At 55.3% G+C, this 24,394-nt stretch overlaps 2 protein-coding genes across 22 annotated transcripts in view; one reads left to right on the top strand and one right to left on the bottom strand.

Moving 5' to 3' along the window:
- XRCC3 (X-ray repair cross complementing 3) overlaps positions 1 to 12,790 on the top strand; it is a 13,907-nt gene extending 1,117 nt beyond the window's left edge. For 2 of the 4 annotated variants that reach the window (XM_073895941.1, XM_073895943.1), the window contains exons 2-7: positions 2,283 to 2,397; positions 2,489 to 2,889; positions 4,675 to 4,812; positions 5,113 to 5,325; positions 9,690 to 9,844; positions 11,933 to 12,323. In XM_073895941.1, coding sequence (XP_073752042.1) covers positions 2,835 to 2,889; positions 4,675 to 4,812; positions 5,113 to 5,325; positions 9,690 to 9,844; positions 11,933 to 12,268 — 897 coding nt within the window. In that variant the 5' untranslated portion in view covers positions 2,283 to 2,397; positions 2,489 to 2,834 and the 3' untranslated portion in view covers positions 12,269 to 12,323. Of the gene's footprint in view, positions 1 to 1,930; positions 1,953 to 2,282; positions 2,890 to 4,674; positions 4,813 to 5,112; positions 5,326 to 9,689; positions 9,845 to 11,932; positions 12,330 to 12,442 lie in introns of those variants that run through there. The other 2 variants (XM_073895944.1, XM_073895942.1) reach the window with 2 other exon arrangements.
- Positions 10,699 to 24,394, bottom strand: part of KLC1 (kinesin light chain 1) — a 60,893-nt gene continuing 47,197 nt past the window's right edge. For 4 of the 18 annotated variants that reach the window (XM_025869276.2, XM_025869277.2, XM_025869280.2 and 1 more), the window contains 5 exons: positions 20,881 to 21,011; positions 17,236 to 17,302; positions 11,684 to 11,759; positions 11,334 to 11,403; positions 10,699 to 11,129 (listed from right to left, as the gene is read on the bottom strand). In XM_025869276.2, coding sequence (XP_025725061.1) covers positions 11,390 to 11,403; positions 11,684 to 11,759; positions 17,236 to 17,302; positions 20,881 to 21,011 — 288 coding nt within the window. In that variant the 3' untranslated portion in view covers positions 10,699 to 11,129; positions 11,334 to 11,389. Of the gene's footprint in view, positions 11,130 to 11,333; positions 11,404 to 11,683; positions 11,760 to 14,443; positions 16,160 to 17,235; positions 17,303 to 20,880; positions 21,012 to 21,986; positions 22,576 to 23,273; positions 23,325 to 24,394 lie in introns of those variants that run through there. The other 14 variants (XM_073895935.1, XM_073895936.1, XM_025869289.1 and 11 more) reach the window with 7 other exon arrangements.

Genomic DNA, 24,394 nt, shown 5'->3' with positions numbered 1-24,394 from the left:
GTGGAGACTGAACAGTTCCTGCTGGATTTGTGCACAGGCGAGCGCCGGAGGTAGAGCTCGGGGCCTGGACCCGGACCCCCCCTGCCGGCTGTATGACCCGAGCTTGTCAGTAAGTGGCTGTGTGCGTCCCTTTCCTGGTCAGCGAGGCGGGGGTGGTAGTCTTGCTCACCCGAGGTTTGAGTGAGGCCTGATGTGGGAAGCGTGCTTAGAACCGTCCTGAGAGTGCACCCCGTGTTCCGGTACCGCGGTGACTTCAGCACACCAGTGAGGCTGCGCTACCTTGCCTGAATTTAGCTTTGAACTTGGCAAGAGAACGTGGCCTTGGTTCTGTGGGAGATCAGGCCGACTCTCCTCCCGGTTAGAGAGTTGGGCCCTGCCCTCTGGTGTGTGGGCGGCTGTGTGTGGTACCGCCCGAGCTGCAGCTGAAGTGGGATTCCCAGTAATGCCTCCTTACTTGCAAGTTCATTAAAGCTGCTTGAAACGTGAGTCTTGCTGCCCAGAGTGGGGGTGGGCCGGTCCGTGTGGAGCTCCGAGCTTTCCACGCGGCCTGGGCTAGCCGCCGGGGTCCTGAGGGAGTGCCCTGAAACAGGAGAGAGTGAGTCCCCCTCTGGCCTTCACTCCGGCAGGAACTGCTTCAAAGTCACATCGATCTTAATGATTCATGCAAACCGTGGGTTCTCTCCAGTAGCTCTGTGCCACTCACCCAGTGGCATGTGGTGGTCACTGTCCCCTGTGAACAGTAACCGAAACGCTCCAGGAAGCTGCCCCGGTCTGCAGCTCTGCGTGTGCACAGGGCCCGGAGGATGGCTGGCTCGCGCCCGAGCCCTCAGGGAGGCAGGGAGACAGGGCACCCACCTGGGGGCTGTCTGTCCAGCCCCCGGGCCAGTGTCTGGTTTACGGGGGCTCCACCCATGGTCACTCTGCTTCCCAATGCCCTTTTCCTCCACCACATAAGCTTGAGGCACTGTGCTCACCTGGCTTGTTTTCCTGCCCTGTGTCAAGCTGCTCCTCAGGATCCAAGTTTTGTATCCAGGGACCTCCCGGAGGCAGTAGCCTCCTGCCAGCCTCCCTGGCTCCACACGCACAGCCTGGGCAGCCTCAGCCAGAACGTCTCTCACCCGGCCGGCCGTCTTCACGACCGGACCCCAGCCCAGCATGTTGGCTGCGTGTCACATCAAGGCATGCCCCCGGGGCTTTCCACGGGTCTAGGGGAAGGATGGACACACACACACACACAAACACACACACACTCTTTCTCCGGAATTTGAAAACAGCAAGCTTGGTATTTCGTCCGGGTGTTCTGTTTACCTGGAGGTGGTTTTGGGTGGTGCCTCCCTGGGTCACCTCTTCCCGTTCGTGTCCTCAGGGCCCCTGAAGCTGAGCTCCCTGCCAAGCCAGGAGGGTGCGCCACAGCTCCTTTGACAACTTACTACTTGTCCTGCAGATGATATCTCTTCCGTATTTGCTTTCTGTCTTCAGGAATCTAACCTCGCACCTTCCATACACTCAGGGTACCTTTTGGAGCTTGTCACAGTCCCCATCGCCTCTCTCTGTGTGTGGCTGGCCCTGGGGCCCTGCATTCTGGCGCCTCTTTCTGGCAGAGACCCAACCATCCTTCGGCAGTTTGCGGTCCTGGTGGCCTCCGGGGGGCCGGGGCCTCTGCGTGTGTCCTCGCCAGTGTCAGCAGCCCTGGCCTTGGAGCGCCTGCCACAGGCAGGCGCGGGACCCAGAGCGTGAGCTGCTTCCTGCAGCAGCTGTCATGATCACGTGGTGCAGTCACACCTGGGCATCAGGCTCTGCAGTCACCCCAAACTGGTACTGTCAGTTCTGGGTGCCAGACCTGTTTCCCTGACCGGCCTGTGAATGGGACGGTGCGAGTCACCTGGTTCTCGAAGCGCCAAAATCAACCTGATGTTGTCCACATCCTAACACTCTGAGCACTGCAAGGGCAGGTGACCTGCCCCTCGGCAGAGGCCTTGCTGGTGGACGTCGGCACAGGGTTCAGCGGGCCAGCGTCTGGCTGTGGGCCTTGGCGTTCCTGCACCCACCCTGCTGCACCCCCAGCCCTGCTGCTCTGGGGGGTTTGCTCCTGCGTGGCCCTGGGCTGAGTGGGGCAGCCAGCAGGGGCGGGGTTGGGCTGCTGGTCAGGGGACGGGTGCGGGCTGCAGGGCAAGGGCGGGACAGTCTCCACTGTCCTCTGCTGAAACAGCTTGGTAGTCGTGGAGGTTCCAACTCGCAAGCATCCTGCAAGATTCAAAACTCACTTTTCCCATTCTTGCCAGATCCTCCATGGAGACACACTTAGGGGAGCTGAAACTGGAGAACGCAGAAGACACTTCATTCCCGCGAGCCCAGTGCATATGATCTCCAGCTGTCTGCGGCATCCTCACCAAAGAGGTGGGTCAAGGCAGGGTGCTCATCTGGAAACCAGGTCCTGGGGCCAGGACTCGGGGCCAGAGAACGTGCTCATTTTTAACCCTTTCTGCAGGGGACGGAATGGGCCTGCCTTGTGTAGCGTGGACCTTTAGAATGCAGGTGACCTGGGGGCCCTTCTCCAAACACATCACTCTATGGATTGGAATTCATGGTTTCTAAGTTACCGAATGGCGGCTCTATAACAAAAGCATTGCCTTAGACTCACCTCAGTGGTTTTCCTGCTAAAGTCTCTCCTGCAACCTCGGGGCTGACGGTGAACCCGTCTCAAAGGGGACTGCACACCCAGGCCACCATCACTCTGCTGTGCTCGGCTCCTGGGTGGTTTGCAGTGACAGCAAGCACATTGGAGTTTGTGTCCCTGAGAAGTTATTCGTCTTTGTGGTCAACCTGTTGAAGAAATGGATTTGGATCATTTGGACCTGAATCCCAGAATTATTGCCGCAGTTAAGAAAGGTATATTTATTGATGTTTGGATCGAGTAGATATGTGAAATGTATGGATGTACGTGTACACAGTGCACGAAAAACAGGTTAACGGTGTTGCCTGTCCAGGTCCTCCCCTTCGCCAAGCCAACTGATGCTGATTAGTGACCCATGCTGGAGTGTGTTGCAGGTTTTTCGGGTGTGTGTGTGTGTGTTTCACTGAAGACTTTTTTAAAGTTCATTTTATTTTCATCAAAGGTAACACATGTTTATCGTCTAAGAAGTGAAATGGAACTATTTACACCACTTGTGATTTTATCAACTTCTTTTGTATTTACATCTCGGTTTCTAAATGACGTGCTTGTGTTGCTGTGTTCAGTTTGTCAATGTCAGGGGTTACTCACGGAGTGGGTGTTGCACTGATTAGGACTGGTTTGCTTGTGCCCCCACTTACAAGGCCACTCCTCCCCCCACAGTTGGAACACAGTTTGGGCCATTAGGGCTTTGACGGGGACATGGTGACTGCTGCTGAACTGGGAGGTTAAGACGGTTTCCTTTCTTGTCCCATCTTTGTTATTTTTCCCCAACGTTGTTAGTTGCCCCTTTTTTTCCAATGCTGTGTTTTCTGTGCATGGCTCACTGATTTTCCCCACATTGTCCAGTGTGTCCGTCACGCACCAGTGCCTCATTTTTAAATGCTCAAAGGGTTGAACAGCTCACCCGTTCTGTTTGTTTCCTGGTGCACGCATCCCCAGCTGCCCTGCACCAGCTGGCGTCCTGGGACTCCCTTCCATCTCCCCTTGTCTCCTGGGGCATTTGATGGGGAAGCGTCAGCATTAGGATGCTTGTTGATCATATAACATGGAATCCTAAGTACGCGTGGGGGCTGATGCAGCAACATGGTGATGCCCTACACGGGGGCAGAGTCTTGAGGTCCTGTTCCTTCATCCTTGGCTCTTGGTTTTTTCAGAGCCCATCAGTCGTTTTGCTTTGTTTTCCCTTTCATCCAGCCTGTCCATCTGTTTTAACCGGAGCGTTCAGTGCATACATAGGGAATTCCTGATACGTGTGGGGTTAAGTCTGCCTTATTATGCTGAGCTATTTTTTGTATTTCTTTTTGTGGTGGTTTTCCATTTTTGGCTTCTGGATTGGTTGAATATATTTTTAGCAAATTTATTTTGTACTAGTTTGAAAGTAATGCATTTATCCAAGCCCAAAATTAATTTATCTACTCTCCTCCCCAAGTCCCAGGCCTTTTGGACACATTAACTCCGTAACCCTCCCCACCTAGCTGCTGCCCACTGGCATTGTCACCCTCGTGCATTCGCTGTTTGTCCCACCGGCCATCCCGCCCTCCCCACCGTGCCAGCGGTCTGGTACAGTGGACGCTTGCTTGGAACCCGGCTCAGCTTTCCGTCCTGCACCCCTTCCCTCACGCGTGGTCCTCAGCCTGCCCTGGAATCCTCCTCTAGCCTTGCCGGTGTGTAGGCCTGCCCAGCCACAGAAACCTCCTTTCTTGAGAGATGTTTCCGGGGTGCGGAGCTGGGTTGCATCCACTGCTCTGGGCACCTGGGAGAGGCCCCTCTCGTCTCTGGCTCCTGCTGCTGCAGCTGTGAAGTGGGGCTCCCCCAGGCCCCCTCCCTCCTCCTGCTCGTCACACTCTACCAAGGGGCTCCCAGAGCCTCAGGGAGTGGATGGATCAGGCCCCTGCCCGCCGGGTCCCCAGAACAGCATTCCTGAGAGCACCTGCTGTCGTCCTGTTGCCTCGTGTTACCGTAGTCTGAACTCGCCCTGTAATTTATTTGTATAATTTCAGCCAAACTGAAATCAGTGAAGGAGGTTTTGCATTTTTCTGGACCAGACTTGCAGAGACTGACCCGCCTCCCCAGCCTTGACGTGCAGCACCTGCTGAGAACGGCCTCCTCACACCTGCAGGGGACATGCGTCTGCACAGGTGTGCACAGAGAACGTCGGGGTGGGGACCTGTCAGGTGGCGGGGGGGGCCATGGGGGCCCTCGCTTCTGAGAGTCAGCTCTTGGGCCAGAAGAGATGGGACCGAGCCAAGGGGCGTGGGAAGCAGGGGTGAGTTGGCGGTCAGAGCCCGGAGCCCCCAGGTGCCCATGGAGCACTGCAGCAGCCGTGACCGCCTCCTCCCTGCCGGCTGGCACCTCATCCACCCACGTGACCGAGGTCACCTGTCCTTCCACCACGTGGTGCCTGACCCCCTCCCCGCCCCCCCGCCCCGCATTCCCAGCGCTGCATCTGCACCAGCAGAAGCAGAGGTTCCCCGCGCAGCACCAGCGCCTGAGCCTGGGCTGCCCCGTGCTCGACGGGCTTCTCCGCGGCGGCCTGCCCCTGGACGGCCTCACCGAGCTGGCCGGCCCCAGCTCCGCCGGCAAGACCCAGCTGGCGCTGCAGCTCTGCCTGACCGTGCAGTTCCCACGGCAACACGGAGGCCTGGAGGCCGGTGAGTGGCTGCCCCGAAGTGGGGGGCAGAGTTGCGGGGGTGGGGGTTCTGCCCAGGAGTTGAGGGGGGCCAGCAGTGCTGGGGCCGTACTCCACGGAGGCTGCGCCAGACGTACCCACAGTGTCTTCCTGGTTCCATCTTTCTCTGCCTCTGGCAGAGCGAAAAGTCCCCTCGCAGGCTGTGGGCCTGGCCCAAGGGTTCCTGCGAACTCGCTCACACCACCAGCCTGCACACACACGCTCGTACACACACTCGCTCACACCACCGGCCTGCACACACACGCTCGCACACACACACGCTCACACCACCGGCCTGCGCACACACGCTCACACCACCGGCCTGCACACACACGCTCGTACACACACGCTCACACCACCGGCTGCACACACGCTTGTACACACACAACGCTCACGCCACTAGCCTGCACACACGCTTGTACACACACACGCTTACACCACCAGCCTGCACACACGCTCATATATAGACACACACGCTCACACCACCAGCCTGCACACACATGCTCACACACGCCCACGCCACCAGCCTGCCAACTCTTTGGTCCTCAGAGGCAGACCCGGGCAAGCAGTATTTCGCTTTTCTGTTTCTGGGGAAGGAGCTTGCGGGCTGGAGCCCCAGGGTGGTGGGGGCGGGCAGGCCTGTGTTGCGTGGCGGGGGCTGGGCCGTGCTTCTTGCGTTGCTTTGTGTGGCTGACATCTGCATGGGCTATGCGGTAGAGGGACTTTTCCAGGCTGCCTGCGTGTGTCACTCAAGTGTTCAAAATCTGAATTGTTTTTACTAAACGTGAGGTAACTGGTGCGCACGTGACATTGTCGGGTAGCTGTCTCTCTGACGCTCCACGGTCCCTCCTTGCTCCTGGGCTGCACACAAGCCGGCGGCACCTCCAAGCTCACGTGCACACCCCGCTGCCCGGACAGGCTGGGCCATGTGGCGAGCTAGGGATGCAACCGGGCCCAGACATCCCGCCCCGGTGACATGCACCGGGATTATGCACAGGTTCCTGTGGTCGCAGAGCACCCCGCAGGGGCACCGGCAGCAGGCTGCATGGTCTGGATCTCTCCCGCTTCCCGTTAGCACCGTGAGCTCTCGTAAAGGGCAGGGTCTGTGCGGCTCCCGTGAACCCCCAGCGTCTGGCACAAGCCAGGTCTGCTGGCCACAGGCAGGGGCTCCTGACCACGTGCGGTGCTTGCTCACACCTGAGGCAGGCGTTTGTGTGTCACTCTGGTTCCAGCGTCTCTGTGCGAGGTGCAGTCCGGGAAGGCCTAAGGGCCAGGCGCCTGGTGCTGGGGCTGGGTAGATGGACTTGGCCTTGGAAGCGGGTCGTCCGTTTACCCCACGAAAGAGGCACAATGATGCCCAGCTTGCGTCTGCTCAACCAGTGTGTCCGCGGGGCCCTGTTGGGGGGCTGCGCCCGAGACAGGCTGGATGTGGAGTGCAGGGCTGGCCATCCAGTCTTGATGCTGAAGCTCTCCCAGCCTGGTCTCCTTCACGCCACGATGGCCTGCGACATTCTGGCCCAGCAGGGTCCCTGCAGACTCCTCTTCTCCTGGATGGGTCACACGAGCAGTTACCGTTGGCATCTCTGTCCAGGCTGGGTCCGTACTCAGGGTGGGCCTGGCCTGGGGGAGCGGGAAGGGCACCGCGAGGTTGGGTGCTCAGAGCTTCCTGGGCCCACCCCTCCTGGCGCCAGATGCCCTGAAAACCTCCCGTAGTAGAGCCCGTGTCCCCCATTCCGGGACACAGCAGGCCTAGCGTGGCCCCTCAGCTGCCCGCAGGCTCGCTCGAACCCCGGCCTGAGGTGGCCCTGCCCCATGGAGAAGCCTGCCTCGTTCACTGCCGGTCTGGGGGTCTCTACCCCTCCACCACCGCCATGCCACCCAGGGCCTCTCAGTGACAGCCACGTCACGCCACACCACACGGGCTGTGCTGGGGATCAGAGACCCGTGCTTCCAGCTCCTGCACGGAGCCCCCCACGTCTGCCAGACAGAAGCAGGGACGCCAAAAACCAGGAGCTGGTGGGCATGAGGCTGTGGGGAGCCAAGCTGCTGGGTGGCCAAGGAGGCTCTGGGGATGTCCATCAGACGCTGGGCTATGGGCCGGCCGCACAGGCTTTAGCCCCTGGGAAAGGAGACATGACCACAGTGGCAGGGGGGACCCGGAGAGAGCCGGGCGGGTGTCCCAGGCCTCGAGGTGGCCCCGAGGTTACTATGACATTAAATGTTGCGTCCAAAGATGCCTGCTTTCCTGACAAAATAACTCCTTTTACCCAGTGAGATCTGAAAGCCCTAATTTTGAAAAGAATGGCAAAGACACTTTGGATTTATTTGAATCCTGCACTTGATGGAGCCCCCTCTCTCCCTGGCCCGCCACCATCTGCCAGGACCACCCTGGAGAAGCCACCATGGCCTGTGGCGGGTGGGGGCGGCGCGGCGAGGCCCTGTGCCTCTCCCAGCCACACACCCAGGGGGGTAAAGGGGCTTCGGGGCTGCACAGACAGACTTGGTTCCACGCTGAACCTTCCGTCCAGCCTGCTCTCCCCAGACGGGCCAGCACGGTCACGCCCAGCTGCCCCCGGGGTGGACAGGGTCAGGGGCTCAGCCGTGTCTCCAGGCATTTCCCCAAGGGATGGTCTGGAATTTGCCCAGGAAGGTTAAGGAGATGCTGACGGTCAGGCGCTCGCTACAGACTTGGTGGTTCTCGTCCCGCCACGTATCCGTCTCTTATGTGTCAAATTCTGCCAAAACACAGTTAGGTCGAAGTCAAAAGTTAGGCACAAACAGGGTGCGTGCGCATATGTGGTATGGGTCCTTTGGTTCATCCAGTTCCCCTGCCCAAGGCTGTGCAGTGACCGATGCGGGTAAGGGACCCAAGGTCTGCTGGGGGTCCTGGAGCCAGAGCTTCACCAGAACCCCGGCCATTTCTTTTTTTAAAAAATTGAGATGTAGTTCACATACCATAAAATTAAAACGTACAATTTAGTGCTTTCTAGTGTATTCACAGAGCTGCGTTTCCATCGCTACTGCCTAATTCTAGAACATTTCGCGGGCCCTCCCCACTGCCCACTGGCAGTCCCGGCTCCACTTCCTGCTCCGGGGTTCGCCTGTTTCAGACGTCTCGCGGAAGTGAAATCCTAGGTCGTGACCTCTGCGGTCTCTCCCTCGGCATGATGTTGGCACGGTTCATTATGTTGGAACACGTGTCGTACTTGGTTCCCTTTTCCGGCTGAACAATATTCTGTTGTGTGTCCAGAGCATGTTTGTTCGCCCATCCGCCCATCCACGTGATGTGACTTCCACCCCGTGGCTTTTGTGGACAGTGCTGCTCTGAATGCTGGCGTACGTGGCTCGTGAGCACGCGCACACCCAGTACCGCGGGGTCCTGTGCACGTGCCGCGTCCGAGTGGGTGAGGGGCCGCCAGCCGGCATCCCACCCCCATCAGCGCACTGTCCTCGCCGACACTGGACTTTGTGATCTGAGCCACCGTCGTGGGTGGGCGGTGGTCCCACGGTGGATTTGATCTGCATTTTGGGATGAGTGAGGGTGTTCGGCATCTCCTCATGGGCCTGTCGACCATCATCTCACGTCTCCTGTGGAGAAAGGTCTGTTCAGATCCCTTGCCTGGTTTCTGACTTGGGTCGTCTTGTGGTTGAGTTGTAAGAACTCTCTGTCTGATATGGCTGCTGGACTCTTCCCAGACACGGAATTTACGGTATTTTCTCCTCTCTGTGGGTTGTCTTCGTTTTCTTGATGGTACTGTGTTGATCAAGTGCAGTTTCTGTCTCTGCCTTTGCTCGCTGTTGGTGTGACATCTGAGAATCCAGTGCCGAATCCGAGGTCACGGAGGCTTCCCATGTCTTTGGAGTTGGGTGCCCTGGCAGCGCCTGGCCTACAGTGACCCAGCTGTCCCAGCACCATTTGGTGGAGAGACCATTCTTTTGTTGAGCTGCCTGGGGACCTTGGTTGAAAATCAGTTGCCACAAATGTTAGGGTTTACTTCGGACGGCCCCCAGTTCTTTCTGGCTGTGGACTCGGGGTCCATTCCCCGGTGCGGAGATCCAGGCCCGGGCCGGGCTGTTGCCCCAGGGTGTCCGGGCTTCTAGGGACGCGTAACCCGCTGTTTGCCGACTGGCTTTTCCAGTCACACACAGACATGGTTGTCACCATGCAGCCCCGGATGGAGCAAGGAGCCAAGAGTAGAGCCTTTGAGGGATGGTCCTGCGTGCGCAGGAAGGGCATTGCCAGAAACCTGGGCCCTGATAACTCCGTTCACTTCCACTCGAGACAGGCTGGGGACAGGCCCATGGGGTGGCATCCTGTCAGCAAGGAGGGGCCCTTTGTCTTCCCAGGGGCCGTGTACATCTGCACGGAAGATGTCTTCCCCAGCGTGCGTCTGCAGCAGCTCATGGCTCAGCAGCGGCGCCTGCGGACAGACGTGCCGGGAGACGTGGTCGAAAGAATTAAATTTGGCAACCAGATCTTCATTGAGCACGTGGCCGACGTGGTGAGTGTCGCTCTGGCCCTGAGTGCCGAGGGGAGGTCGGTCCAGTGGGCAGGGCCACACACGAGACCCCGGGCCACCCCCAGTACCCGTTGGCAGAGACACGTGCCCACGCACGTGGGCCACACATTCAGAGCCACACGATCTGGTACCTGAAATTCCGGTTGGACCAGGCATCCTGCGGGGCTCGTCACTGCCACGCACAAGGAGTGGGGGAGGGCGGTCCCGCGGGCGCAAGGGTGCCCAGCACGGCGCCTGCTGCCCTGACCCACGCCCCCCGGCCGTGGTGTTCAGTCCCCTGGAAAGGGCCGCAGCTGCAGGGGACACCTCCCGCCGGCCACCCTGTGGTGCCCCCTGCCCACACGACGTGGCCGGCGGTCCAGGCCAGCCGTCCCAGCCACAGCAGTCCGTACTGGGTTTTATTTCTGCCTCTGGCAGAGCAGAAAGCCCCCCATCAGGGCACAGGAGCCCCCCCGCCACAACCTGGCCAGGGCCTGGCAGGTCCCCGGCCCCAACAGGCCCCTCAGACGGCTGACTGCCACCTGGCCACGGCACTCGGGGACAGATCTGGAAGCATCAGCAAGTGACCTGTCCCTGCCGGTGCGCAGCGAGCAGGGACGGGAACCCCGGGGGAGGGGACAAAGGTCGCGCAGGCAGGGGGAGCGGTGCTGCCGTAGCGCACTGTGGCAGGGACGGAGGGCGGGAGAGGACCGCAAGGGAAGGTGGCAAGTGAGGACAGAGCAGCACACCAGGCGTGGGGCCGGCTCCCGGGCACCTCAGCAGCGGCTGGCGGAGCGCCCCGGTCCCGGTGGGCCTCCCCCCGCGTAAGGATTCTTACAAAAATTGCAAGGAAAGGGTAAGGTATATAAACTTGTAATTTTTAAAAACTGTACAGTGAAACCTATCTCACACAGCTTGGGGAAGTAGCGCGGTAAGCTCCGGCCCACGGGGCCCGCAGCCACGGCCCCTTCCGCGGAGGGTCAGGACACGGGCGGCCTGCGGGGCTCCCGGGAAGCGCAGCCCAGGAGGGAGGCCGCGCCCACCCCGCCGTCCTGTAGGGGCCAAGCGTGGCCATGGCTTTGCGAGCGGCGCGCATCCCGACGAGCAGTGCAGTTAGTAGTAGGAAGTGTGCTCCGTGGCACAGGGACACGGGGTTAGACGAGGTTAGTGCTGCAGGCTCCCGGCTCCAGGGCCCTCCAGCCTCGGCCGTCCCCTGGCTGTCACAGGGCTGCCTCTGGCGGCACACAAGCAGCGTCGTCCCGGGTCTTCCAGGCTGGGGGTGGCTTCACTGCGAGAGAAGAGCGCCGTCAGGGCCGGGGCCGCCGAACCCCACGGTGGCCTAAGTGTGGTTCCAAAGACAGTTCTGGGGGCGGAGGGCTTCCACCCTCTTGCCCGGTGTCTCCAGGAGGCCGGGGGGGTGGTCAGCAGTGCCAGCAGGGCCTCCCCACCTGCCCAGCCCCCCCCTCCCGCGGGCACGGGGTGGGGGACTCACATTACCGCTGGCGTCCTCGAGGCCGCTGCTGCTGTCATTTTCCACAGAAAGAGACTCTACTGGAGACGCCCTAGAGACGGAAGCACAGACGGGGCTTCACTCAGGGTGGACCAGCCGGCCGTGGTCACGGCACCAGGGCCCGAGTCCCAGCCACAGGGCCCATGGCTCCAAGGGGCAGGCCTGAGGCCCCGGAGGCTGGGCGGGGCGGCGGGGGGCCACCTGCCCCCGCCCCCTGCTTGGGCACAGCCCCGGGGGCACTTCACAGTACCGGTGGCCCCACCCCCACCACCTCCTTCCTCCTCCCACTGGGGGTTGCTGGGCAGGGGGCAGGGCCACCCCCCCCCCCCCGCCTGGCAGGAGTGTGGTCTCTGGGACCGTGGCGGTAACAAGTCGGCCTTGCGGTGTGGCTGCGTCCGGGGTCAGTGCCTGGCATGGGGCCACGGAGGGAGAAAGGCCCGGTCACAGTGATGGCCCCACGTGCTGTCGGCCCCACCAGACTTGAGAAGTAAAGGGATGGGTGTGTGAGGGGTCCCTCGGCACAGGGCAGCCGGGGAGACGCCAACGGCACGGGCGGTGACGCCACCCCCCTCGGCTTCCAGGACACCCTGCTGGAGTGTGTGAGAAAGAAGGTGCCCGTGCTTCTGTCTCGGGGGGTGGCCCGTTTGGTGGTCATCGACTCCGTGGCCGCCCCATTCCGCTGTGAGTTTGATGGAGCGGCCTCGGTCCCCAGGGCCAGGCGTCTGCAGGCACTGGGGGCTGCTCTGCGCCGGCTGAGCTGCACCTTCCAGAGCCCGGTGCTGTGCATCAACCAGGTGGGTACCCCCCCCCCCCCACCGACGGCAGCTGTCCTCGGCATCCATCTTAAGGAAGAAGCTCGGGAAGGGCAGAGCCATTCACGCCAGGGTGGGCAGCAGTGGGGTCCTCGCTGCAGCTGACCCCAGTCTGCACGTTCCAGGTGACAGAGGCCCCAGAGGAGCAGGGCACAGCACCTGGGCCCAGGGGGGGGGCCCCCCCTCCCCACCCCCCCTGCCCCCCCCCCCCCCGGCAGGAGGGCCGCCCAAGTAGCGGTGGGACCCCTGCGGTTTTATAAGTAACGGTTGGGCCTGTTTTCTCAGTGTCTGGGACGAGCGGGTTTCTCCAGCTCTCGGAATGACCTGGTCCAACCAGCTCTTAATGAGACTGATGGTCAGTCGGCGCCACCCTGACCGCACCCTGAGGGTGGTCTTCGCCCCTCACCTGCCCCCCTCGTCCTGTTCCTACACAGTCAACGCAGAGGGAGTGCGAGGGACTCCTGGGACCACGTCCTGCTGACGGCAGCTGCGGAGCAGCCGGCCAGGTCAGCCGCGGGTTCCGGCAGAGACTTCCACGCCCTGCGGGCACGGGGGGCTGACGACCCCCACACCCATCGCTGGGTCAGGATGTGCTCGAGGCTGTTGGCTGCACCTCCTCCACGGCAGGGAGGCCGTGCACACAGATGAGCTGCCCGCCGAGGCCTCCCCCCATGCCCCATGCCCCCCGTGCTCCCCATGCTGCCTGGCACAGTGGGTCCGGGACCGACCCCCTCACCACAGCTCACTCTCTGCCAAGCTCTGCCCTAAGTTAACTCCTCCACGTTGATGCAGGTCTTCTCCACAGCCCCTGGGATGGGGAGTTGCCATCCTTGGTCTCAGTGACACTGAGGCACAGAGCAGTCCAGTGACTTGGCCATCCTCCCCGTGGCTCCATGAGCCAGACACGGACCCCGGGCTGGTGCCGGGAAGAGAGGCACACGCCTGACCCAGTGCTGGGGGTGGAGGCAGAGGTCCCTGGAACTGGGCAGAATGTTTGAACATTTTCTAGAGCAGAAACATTCATCTGTAATTTTTATTGCCTGGTTAAAATATTCTGTGGCCCTCAAAAGGGTAAGAATGGCTAGTATAAACAGGAAAAAGGTCTTTTAGGGCTGCAATTTTATAAAAGCCTTTCTGCAAGTGCAGATTCTTCACACTAGGAAATAAGCCATTTTATTTTTGTAATTAAATAATAAACAATCCCAAATTATTTTCTAGGCAAATCACACTAACAGTGAGGAAACTACAAGACAGAGTGTACACGTGGCAGACCCCTGGGGGGATGCACACCAGTGCTGGAGCCCTGCCCACCCATCCCAGAGGGACACCCCTGCAGCAGGGCGGTCTCTCCGTGACACCCTCCGTCCCATGCACTCCTCAGCACTGTCAGGCCTCGCAGACCTGGTGTGCCCCCCCCCCCCAGGGTTCTCCCCTAGGACGATGGGGACAAATGTGGAACAGTGCGCGTCTTTAGGCCTGTCCCAGTCACGCATAGGATGCTGGTACTCCCTGATGAGCCGCCCTCCGCTCATGGGAACCTCACCCTCTGTCGCTGCTCTTCCACTTTATAGAGTTTTCAGAAGTTTGAAGACCATACAGTACACTGCTCAGAAAGAAGTGCAAATACAAACATCTCAGAATATAGCCTCATCTATGCCGCGTGCTTCCCAAGAACATTCTATAAAGTTATGATGATGGGCAATCTGTTCTATAAACTGTAAACAATGTATTTTTTAGCAATATTTATGTTACCATAAACACTGAATTTCTCATTACATGCTATTTCTAGCAGCTTTCTGAACAAACAAATGATAGGAACTTTTTAATTCCAGGAAACAACAGACTCCCCCCGATACTGTAAACACAAAGCAAGCGCCACAGAGACAGCCCGCTGGCCCCGTGAACTGCCGGGTCGGCTGCGTGGGCAAGAGCCGGGAGGGTCAGGAGGCCCAGGCCTGCCACAGCCTCCACCGTGACGACCCATGGTGGGGGCTCCGCGGACCATGGCCAGCGCCTGTCCCCCTCCTGTCTGCTGGTTGGGGACTCGAACGGGACAGGAATGATGTACAGTGGGTGCCGATGCTCTAAGGGTCACCTCACCAAGAAAGGAAAACGTTGCGGACGAGGGACAGCCACCCCCACTGCTTCTCTCTTCGAGAATGTTAAAATCCACACAAGACTTGAATGAAGTAGTGATAACCAGGCTCATTTCTGTTTTGATACAAGTTCAAAAATCAGCACAGATTTCCAGGCAGTGTCCCGAGACAGGAAGGTTTCTTAACGACCTGGTTTAAGGAGGCCGCCGGGCTTCTCTCACCCCGGCCACATTTCCTCACAGCCCCACAAGGCAACGTCGGCCCTCAGAGAACCAAGCGGGGCGGTTTGACCAAGGCCCCTGCACGGTGGCCGGTTCCCACCACGTGAGAGTGCAACGTTAAATCCTGTTCTCAGCCCCATGTTCTCCAGATCCAAGTGTCACTAAGGGAAACTGGGTAGGTTTCCAATGTCCTGGATCCGCTTCGTGGCCCGAGGAGCACTGGGGATGGAGGGGAGGGGGACCAGCCACATCACACCCCGACACCCCCTGCACCGCGAAGGGAAGTGCAGAGCACACAGTGCCTCTGCGGGGACACGGCTCACGCGTTCCCTTGGCTCGAGTGTCTCACAACCCATCCCACGTGTAAACCAACTCTGGAGCGTTTACAAAGTAAGTTCCTGGTCCCTCGGAAGCTGCAACACCGGGCCAGACGCACGGGCTCCTGCAGGCAGGACACAGAGCGCCAGTCTCTGGGCGGGAACAAGCACATGGCCACAAACACCGGCAGGCGAGGCCACGTGCTCCTGTGGTCTTAAATGATGGGACATTTCTGAACGGTTTCGGGCCTGCAGCCCCGGAAGGACACGTGCAGTATGTGGAGGCCCCCGGGGCAACCCCTCAGGGAGTCCCGGTGAGCACGTACTCCAGCTGAGTGCAATTCAGGAGGGAGAGGTGACTGAGGACAAACAAAAGCATGTACCCTTGCGGTGACACCACCAAACATTAACGTCACAAACAGCAGCACACCACGGGGACGCTCCAAGTTTCTCGATCCCCCTCATCGACCTGCTGCGTCTTCACACTCCCGCCCACTGGCCTGGACGAGGCCCTTCTTACCGCCGCTGCCACCAGGAGCCACAAACCCCTTGTCGTCTGCTCAGGACGTTCTAAACCTACCCATGAGCCTCACGCATCCCCTCACAGGCAGGGCCCCGGTGAACTGCGAAATGTTCCTGTCAAAACCTACCCCGTGTTACTTAATGCTACAAAAAAAACTTTAAAAATAAATCCCGCATCTCTTCCTGCTCAGCACTCGGGCCGGCAGAGGGAGAACGGGCTCCACGGGGGCGGGCTCAGGAGCCCGCGGAGTGTCCGGCAGAGCCGTGGAGGGGCCACACTGCAGGAGCGGGACTCAGCAGAGACCCAGACCCACTGGCAAGTCACCCACTCTCTGAATTCCAGGCAGCACTGCCAGAGCTCATCAGATGCTTAGTCTAGAAGGGTGCAGCATAAAGTTCCAGAGTCTCAATTTACAGCCTTAATCCGGTATTAAAATTTAAAATCGATTCTGGTGTAATGGCAGGAAGTACAAGCATCCGTGAGCAGCGGCCGACTCTGAACGTGCTGAAGCCAGCTGCCGGGGCTGGTGGGCCACTTGGGCCGCCACGCCCGGCCGGTCTCACACTCACACTTCAGCAGCTCTTGGTCGCTAGTGCCGCAGCCAGCCTAACAGAACTCGGGCCAAACCTCCCCGAGGTGGCGGACAGCACTATCTAGGAACGGAAGCAACCTGGGAGGTGGGTCCCCTGCAGAGCGGGGAGGGGCGTGGCAAAACTTGGAGGGTCTCGGTGCTTCGTTAGTCTCAGGGGGTTTATCTAGCTCTGCCTCGGCCCTCAGTGGGCCAGGTCAGGGTGGCTGGCACTCAGAGCTCACAAGTCTGCCAGACAAGTATTTCGTTCCTGCGTGAAAAAACAAATGGAAAAATTACACTTCACCCATACTCCAAAGGACGCCAGAGTCAAGGGGTCTCAGAGCTGTAACAATCACAGCAGTACACCTCTCATGTCAACACTCGGGCATCCTGACGCTCACGTGCACAGGGGCCAGCACCGAGGAGGAGTGCGGGACCCGGTCGACCCCAGACCTTTTACGACGGCGACACCTCTTTCACTCTCACGAGCAGGCGCGCTCCAAGCGCACTGGCCAGCCCTACCGGTACCTCACATCTCACCGGAGGCCTGGCAGAAAGCACCCTGGAAACAGCCACCTCCTGAGGTGCTGGAGGCTGAGGAGGAAAGCCTGCTACCACCCGTGAGCATCCAAGAGGTGAGCAGCTGGGCCAGGGCTGCTAAGAGGTGCAACGGCCAGGACGTCTGGTCGGGGCGGACGGGCAATAACTGCTAAGGTCAGAAGGTTCTCTTTCCTGTAAGCTCAGCTGCCGGGTCTGCTCGGCACCCTTGGCCGCACCCGACAGCCACACCAGACGTTGAAAAGAAACGGAAAATTAGTAAGAGAAGAAGAAGGTGCCAACAGTTTTAAATGTGAAGGTGACAGGTTCGTGCAAGCCTTGGGACACCAAGAAAAGTGCTAAAGATTGGGTGTAAAAGTGACAATATATCAGTTACATTAGTAAAGGTCTAATAGTTTTAAAACACTGAACAACAGCTTAACTGGACAATGAATTAGTTACAAACTTACCAGAGGCTAAAATCATACAAATTAATAATACACAATAAGTGACCCAGTTTTGATATTACTTTATCGGAATATTTAAATTTTAATTAGCTTAATCAAACTATTCAAAGATCATGAATATACTGAGAATGTCCATGATATGCACATTCGCACAATTACGTAATCAAATTAATGCAGAATCCAGAAATATCATTATGATGGCCTCTTTCTCTAAGACCCAGAAAATACTCGAGTGTTCCCAAGACCGTCGGAGGCTGCAGCGGTGCCCGGGAAGGGCCTGCGGCCACCCAGCTCCCTAAGCTGGGTAGTCAAGGGCACTGAGTGGGGCAGGGCTCCTTACTTGGAAATGGTCTTCAGCGGCCTTGCCACCCACGTTAAGGACATTCAGGGAACTGGCACGCTTCATGCTGCAAACAGGGCAGTGGACATGCAAAAGGACAAACCAGCGTGTCAGTCAACCAGAGCAGCAAACAAAGCAAAGACACCCCCAAGGCCTCTGTCACGGCGGGGGCAATCCCTCGTGGAGAGCGGGCCTTTCTCTCTCTCGGGCAGGGGTGTCTGCCCAGTTCTTAACACAGACGCCCCGGGTCTATCCATATTTAAAGTTCAGTAGAGAAAAAGCACAGTTTCTCTGCATCTGTCTCACCAAAGTATTTGTCTTAAATACTATGTGTAAATTCCACGTGTCCTCATACGTTCACAATTTGAAGACTGGCTCGTGGAAGAGCCAAGAAGCTCTGCCCGCGCAGCCCTCTGGCTGGGCCTGAGTCTGCAGGGCACGTCAGATCAGTTTTAAGAAGGGAGCCTGGAGCCTCCTCCAAAACCTACCACTCACCCTAAGTGACCATGTAAAAGAGAGACCCCTTGAAGCTCAGTATCTACATATATTCGTGTACTTTATGTATTTTTATATTAAATTTTATATTAAAAGGAAAAATAATTATTAGCAAAATACACTAAGAGTCTGATTTCTCTGCTTAGAAACCAAAATTTAAAACAAATTTCATGGCTTTACCTTTAAGGAAATCTAGTGATTTAAATGTGTATTTACTTTTTTCTCCCACTTGACACCTTTAAAATAACTTGATGAAATATCCTGCAAATAACCTAAAACCTAAACTTAAATGGTAGTCATAAAGTTACTATCATTGCTTACCACCACCAGGGATGCCCTCAAACAGTAAATCACCTTAGCTTTTAAAGTTAAAATAACTGACATTAATAGTTATTTTTAAGTATTTGCAACAGGAACTATAATAATAAATTTGAACTACCTACGACATACATAGTACACACTAGTATTCATCCGTGAGCTGAAGGCACGGCTGTGAGGCCGAAGCACAGGTGTGAGGGGTTGGCACAACCAGACACAAACGCACCAGGAACGGGCACTAAGGCCGCGGCCACCACCGAGTGCCCAGCAGCACCGTGGATGGGCACAGCGCCTGGCAAATGGCAGGTACTGACCAAGTTCTCACTGAATGAACTACACCAAAAGCAAAAGACCTTAATTCACTTAAGCTCAAGTAAAATTCACTCCCAAAATGCCCGAACCAAGACAAACACAAACACAACAACCCCATGTATCCTACCTAAGTGCTACTAGAATTCTGAGCAAGTTTTCTCTACACAGCACTACTCAAGAACAAAGGATAAAATCAAACCAAATCACACTGGCACACTTAATTATTGTTATTTAAGTGGCCAGTGGACTTTTTCTAAGAGAGTTATACAACCCTCTTCCTCAAACTCTTTCCCTTACAAGACAACAGTAAAAACAATTTGACTCCTGCCAGTAAGTCTCCCCTTGACTCTGCGAGCTGCATCCACACCCTTCCCTTACACCGTGGGGGTACGAAACAGGAAGAATGCCGAGTTTGGTGGTTCTCAAAATGTTGTCTTAGACCAGCAGTGCGGGCACTAGCTGCGAACATGCCAGAAAGGCCAATGCTGTGAGAGGTGGGGAGTGCAGACCCACTGCACCATAAACTGAAGGAGGGGGCCCAGCAGTCTGTGTTCAAATGCCCCGGAGACGCTGATGCTCAGGTGTGAGAACCACTGGCCCAGTGAATAAATGCAGTTACTCTTACCTGGACAGATGATTCAGTTTTATGCATTTTTATGGGATAAAATTTCTAGAGCCATTTCAGTTTTCATCAAGTTCAGTAAGGTACCATCTCCAGTACTACACGTGACAACGTGTGCGCACGTGTGTGGTCAGCACCACGCCAGGGAGTGTCTGCACAGCTACGTCACAGCCGCGACAGGAAGAAGGCACAGGAGGGGACAGAAAACGTCTGAGCTCTGTCACGTGGGAAGGGCGGGCCACGTCATAGGACTCAGTGCCAGAACTGGATTCTGCATTTAAAAAAAGCTTCAAAACCTCCAGAACCTCCAACAGCCAGTGTGTTTGCCCTGGAGGAGCCAAATTATGGCATGTGGAGAGCACTTCCGCTCGTCAGATCCAGCCCAGGAACATAAACTAGGCGACTATTCAACAGTCTGTGCGGATCCTTGCAACGTGGCCAAAAAAAAAAAAAAAAAAAAAATCTTTCAAAATTTGGTGAGGCAGGTAGTTGACCTATCATTTAGTTCTGTAAATATTTTAAAACAAGCACTTTATCCCAAAGGCAACTTCCCGGATGCACATTCATCTGTCGGGTCGCAGGCTTTGGTGCAGACAGGGTAGGACGGCAGTCTGCTGCTCAGCCCTACCTCCTTCCAGAAGCCCCAGCTGGCTTTCAACACTGCACCTTCCAGGTAGTGTCACAACTAACGTGTGGAGCTCATTAAGACTCCCTCTACAGAAACAGGCTTAGAAACATCCTTGAGAAGCAGGGCGATGGCCACCTATACAAATCAAATTGCTTGTCCTGCCTCACAAGCCATCAAAAAATGTGTGCATCCATCAGCAGAGACGCCTGGGAGGACAGGGCAGACAGCAGACCTGGGCCTCTGCTCCCCAGCTGGGGGGCTGAGCCTGTAGGGCAGCACCAGGGAGTCCCAGGGGTCTCAGGAGCTATGCCTTCACTGACAGAGACAAGAACGAGACTGGACACCCCTCAAAACAACACAGGAAGCAGCTGGAAGAGCCCCTAACCTCAGGTCTCTGACACATCGTATGAAGGGACCCCGCTTCCCAGTCTCAGCAGTGGGAGACTTCTTGCCCACAGAAGGGAAAGTGGAGTCACCTGTACAAAAGAGTTTTACTCAGACTCAATCTTTAAAAAGAAGGCACCACTTAGGAATTCAGAGTTTCATGGAACAGCTGACGAAACAGTGCCTCTCTGAGAAATGCATCCCAAACAAGATGCTGTTTACATTAGAAATAACCCAGAAACGGGGGCAGATTGTTAACACTCTGGTGCGCCTTATAAAGAACAGAATACCTCAAAACCAAATTCCTTCGACAACGTCAATGTTATTGTTCAAAAGACTCTAAGACTCAAGAGTGCACCTTCTTTTAAACACATGGAAAATGTGTTTTTTTTTAAATCCTAAAGAAACTCCTTATACTAAAGGCCTGAAACTGTAATCCTTCTATTTAAAACATTATTCTCCCTACATTAATACCTGTGAGTCTCATATAGTCATAGCTACCGTTATGATTTTAAAAGGATTATCAAAACTAATTTTAAAGAATTTAAACTAATACTAATTTTAAAAAAGAAACAGCAGCTATCTGGAGTAAACACGTGAATGTGCTCAGTGTTCTCGTACGAAGCTCGCGCTTGTCACTGCTAAGGCTTTCTCTGAACACGCAACAACAAGACCGCAGACTTCCACAGGTTTGTTTGGAAGGCCCCCGCCCTTCTAGCCCCTCCACAGGAAGCCCCACAGTTCCTTCTCAGGAAGTGAAGAGAGGCCGGGAGCTGCTCCAGCCCCGGGGCAGAGATGTGAGGAGCAGCGGGGACGGCTTGGGAAGGAAGGGCCACTGGACGCCGCGCGGCGGGGCGGTCAACAGGGGCCGCAGATAGATAATTACCCGGGGTTCTTTGGCTCACTCTCTCGAGAACTTCCTCCCTTCAGCTTCCTAACCAGCTTCTCACTGCTGCGTCTAATTGAAGCCCGGAGTTTGCTAAAGGAACCACTGCGCTTTAAAGATCCAGTGCCATCCTGAAAGAAACGTGAACACATGTGAAACTGCAGACGGTCCTCTCCCGGCCTCCCGAGAAGCAAAGCTGAATGAAAACAAGAATTCACATCATGGTTGACCTACTTGTCTGTGACTTGCTGGCAATACAGTTGCTACAGAAATTACCAGTTTGCCATGTCTATAAATACACTTTAAATAGAAATCTATCCATTTTAAATTTCAGTCAAGACAATCCAATGATCATGAAAAACCTCTGAACATGAAGAAGTTCAAACAAAAAATAATATCCCCAAAAATCATATTGCTGTTTTGAAACAAAAAAGGTCACACACAGAAAAAGTCTCAAGAAAATTAAGGCTGCTTCTTGGAAGATCACCAAAATCAAATTCTACGTTCAGTAAGAACAGAAGCATCTGGTCCACATAACTGCTGGACCCAACCACTGAGAGATGACACAACTTTTGTGTATATATACTACTTACATGTACTGCTTCAGTAAATTTCATTTTTTAACTATTCATTTATTTACGTATGTAAGTAAGTAAGTATTCTCTACGCCCAGTGTGGGGCTTGCACTCACGACCCTGAGATTAAAAGCTGCACGCTCTCCCGACTGAGCCAGCACCAGCCAGGCGCCCCTTTAGTAAATTTTTAAAAAAGTTTTATTAAATGTTGATTTTAAATGTGGATGGAAAATTAAATAAAATGCTCATCCCATTAAAACCCCTCTGACACCTTGTAGGAAGCAAGTAAAAAACTGTCCAGCTTTCATCGTTAACTGGCCCGAGCATTAACAAGTGATACACTTGGCAGTATCTGGGTATGAAAATCAAACGCAGAGAGTGAAAAAAATGTGTCTATAAGCAACTTCTATTCTCAGAATGAATCATTTAGTGAGATTAACAGTAGCCCCATTCCTTCAAGAAGCTACGCAATGCCGCATTCCATGGAAAGAGTGAGAAGTTCTACTAGGCAGACAGACACCAAGACACGGGTCAGTTGGAGTGAGTTTATTAGAAGTTAGAAAGACAAATACACAAATCACCGAACACTTAAAGATTAGTGGAGAAAAGCAAAATTGCCAAAATGTCACAGAGACTACACAGCAAACGCTACTGGAGTGAGATCCTAAGGGGAGAGCCCGGGGTGCGGGTGGCCCCGCCGGGTCTCGGAGGACAACGGGAGCAGCACATGCCCTACTCCTACAGCCTAGCTAGTTCAACGGTCACGGTCATGCCACAGCATTAACACCTGCGGGAGACTTCTAACTACCTTTGATCAAAGTGAACAACTAATCGCTCTTAATTCTTAAACTCATGTATCACACAGTAAATGGTTTTTATTAACACAGTTTATATTACTAGGTACATATCTGGCAGAGCTACATGTATACAGAGATAAGGAACCCCCCAAAAAGGACAGCAGCACCGAAAGGAATGGCCAGTCACAGAGAGGTGGCGCTCTGACAAGAATCCTAGGGGATCGCTAAGCACAGCAGTCAGCACTGGAGAGAGAAGTAAAAGCTGGAGGAGGAGCCGCCCGTCATGCAGGAGACAGTGTGAACGTCACATGAGGCAGCTAGGCCTGTCAGACAGAAACGGAGAGAGAGAGCCCAGTGAAACCGTTGTGAGAACAGAGCCAGCCCCCACTGACCACAGCGTGGCTTACAGTATTTCTAGGTCACAAATCTCAGCAGCGCTTTTAATCGCTTTAGTATCTGGGACGACCTCCCGCCTGCTTCTGTGAACCCGTACCAAGAGGTACTGGGCCGGATGCTATCTTTTACGTTATCAAGACTAATCACTCCTGATCATCAAAACAAAATTCCAGTCTCAGAGCATGGATTAGCCCTGTGCTGGAAATCTCCATGATACTTACTGTAACGATGTTTTCCAGTAACTGTACATAAAGGAGATCCCACTGAGAAACATCGACAGTGACCGAAAGAAAGGCTCCACATAGGAAGAGGCCATTCGTTAAACCTTTACCTTCATCAAAAATCGTTTTACATCCCTAAACTATAAAGTTCTCTCTGAAATCAGGGAGGACTTTCTCTTAAAAGCACTAACAGTTTAGACAGTTCAGAAACTTGAAGAAACCACTGACTTTAGAAGTCTTTAGCACATTTTAAACATGCAGTTGATAACCCATAATAAGATTAATTCTAGAAAATGGATTTCCACAGGCAGCAGTGCACCCCGGGTCTCAGCAGACTGGAACCCCAGTGGTCTTGTATGAAGCCCCGGACAGCGGGGACCGAGCCCCCGCCCGCTCTGACTCACCATGGGATGCTCAGCAAGTCATTTAACCAGCCCGAGCTTCATTTTTCTCATCTTTAAAATGGAAAAATAAGATTTGTTACCAACTCCCCACGAATGCTGGGAGGACAAGAAAACATAAGTTCTTCCTGCTCTTTCAGAAAAAGGACATTAAACTGTTAATTCTGCAAACAGTACAACTCCCGCAGTTCATTTCAGGATTCACTGCTACACTACAGCAGTGTTACTTAGAACATTCCTGTCTGGCCACTCAGCAGACTATGGGAGAGTGACCAGATTCCAGAAGTACTTCAGGTGAAACACACACACACACACACGCTCCCCGTGCCCAATCCCTCACCCCTGCAGCAGCAGGTGCATAGGAGCTGGGCCCCGGAGGCAGCACCTTGCTAGGGAAGGGGGGTGATGGAGCGGGCTGCCCACCCTCTCCTGGCACTCGCCCTCCAGAACCAGTGGGAACAACAGCAGAAACCCACCCCGAACCCTGGTGCATTTCTATTCAGTAAGAGCTGGAGGGTTGGGAGGTCTCCTGCATTGTAACTCTTTCAAAAACAGTCTACTTGTTTATATTGCCATGAAATACATCAAAAAAGTGGGTTTCTGAACAGAAATGAATAGTGTAGTGTACTGGCTAAGAAACGCATGGCAACAATTATGATCTATAGGGTTCAGGTGATTTATTCTTTATTTTTTCTTTGTTATAGTCTAGTTGTCTTCCTAATATAATTTTTTAAAACTAAAACTTTATTTCTAGTTAACAGCATATACTATCCCATTCCTCAGTCATCTTGGGCAAGAGTTCAGTGTCTTTGGAAAACAAGCCCTAACATGGGGTGCGGGTGGGGCAGGCTCCTGCTGAAGGGCCCCGCAGAGAACTGGCAAGTCGGAAACAAAAAGGTCAAAGTGGAGAAGACGGACAGAACGGAGGACGTGATGTTTCCTGGGGCCCTAGTGGGACGGCTGCAAGTATGATTACTTCATAACCACGCAGCGCAGGGCTCCCATGTGTGCGAGGGGCCCAGGCTCCAGGGATGGCCCCAGCAGCCCTCGGAGGGGATGACAGCCATGTGCACAGAGGGTAAAGGGAATCCAAGCTAGCCAGAAAGGACTCCTCTGCACACAGC

This window comes from Callorhinus ursinus, unplaced genomic scaffold (assembly GCF_003265705.2).
Source record: "Callorhinus ursinus isolate GAN/ISIS: 27379988/994484 unplaced genomic scaffold, GSC_fseal_2.0 scaffold8, whole genome shotgun sequence".
NCBI classification, from domain to species: domain Eukaryota; kingdom Metazoa; phylum Chordata; class Mammalia; order Carnivora; family Otariidae; genus Callorhinus; species Callorhinus ursinus.
Note: the sequence above shows the minus strand (reverse complement) of the source record. Positions and strands in the feature narration are given on the sequence as shown.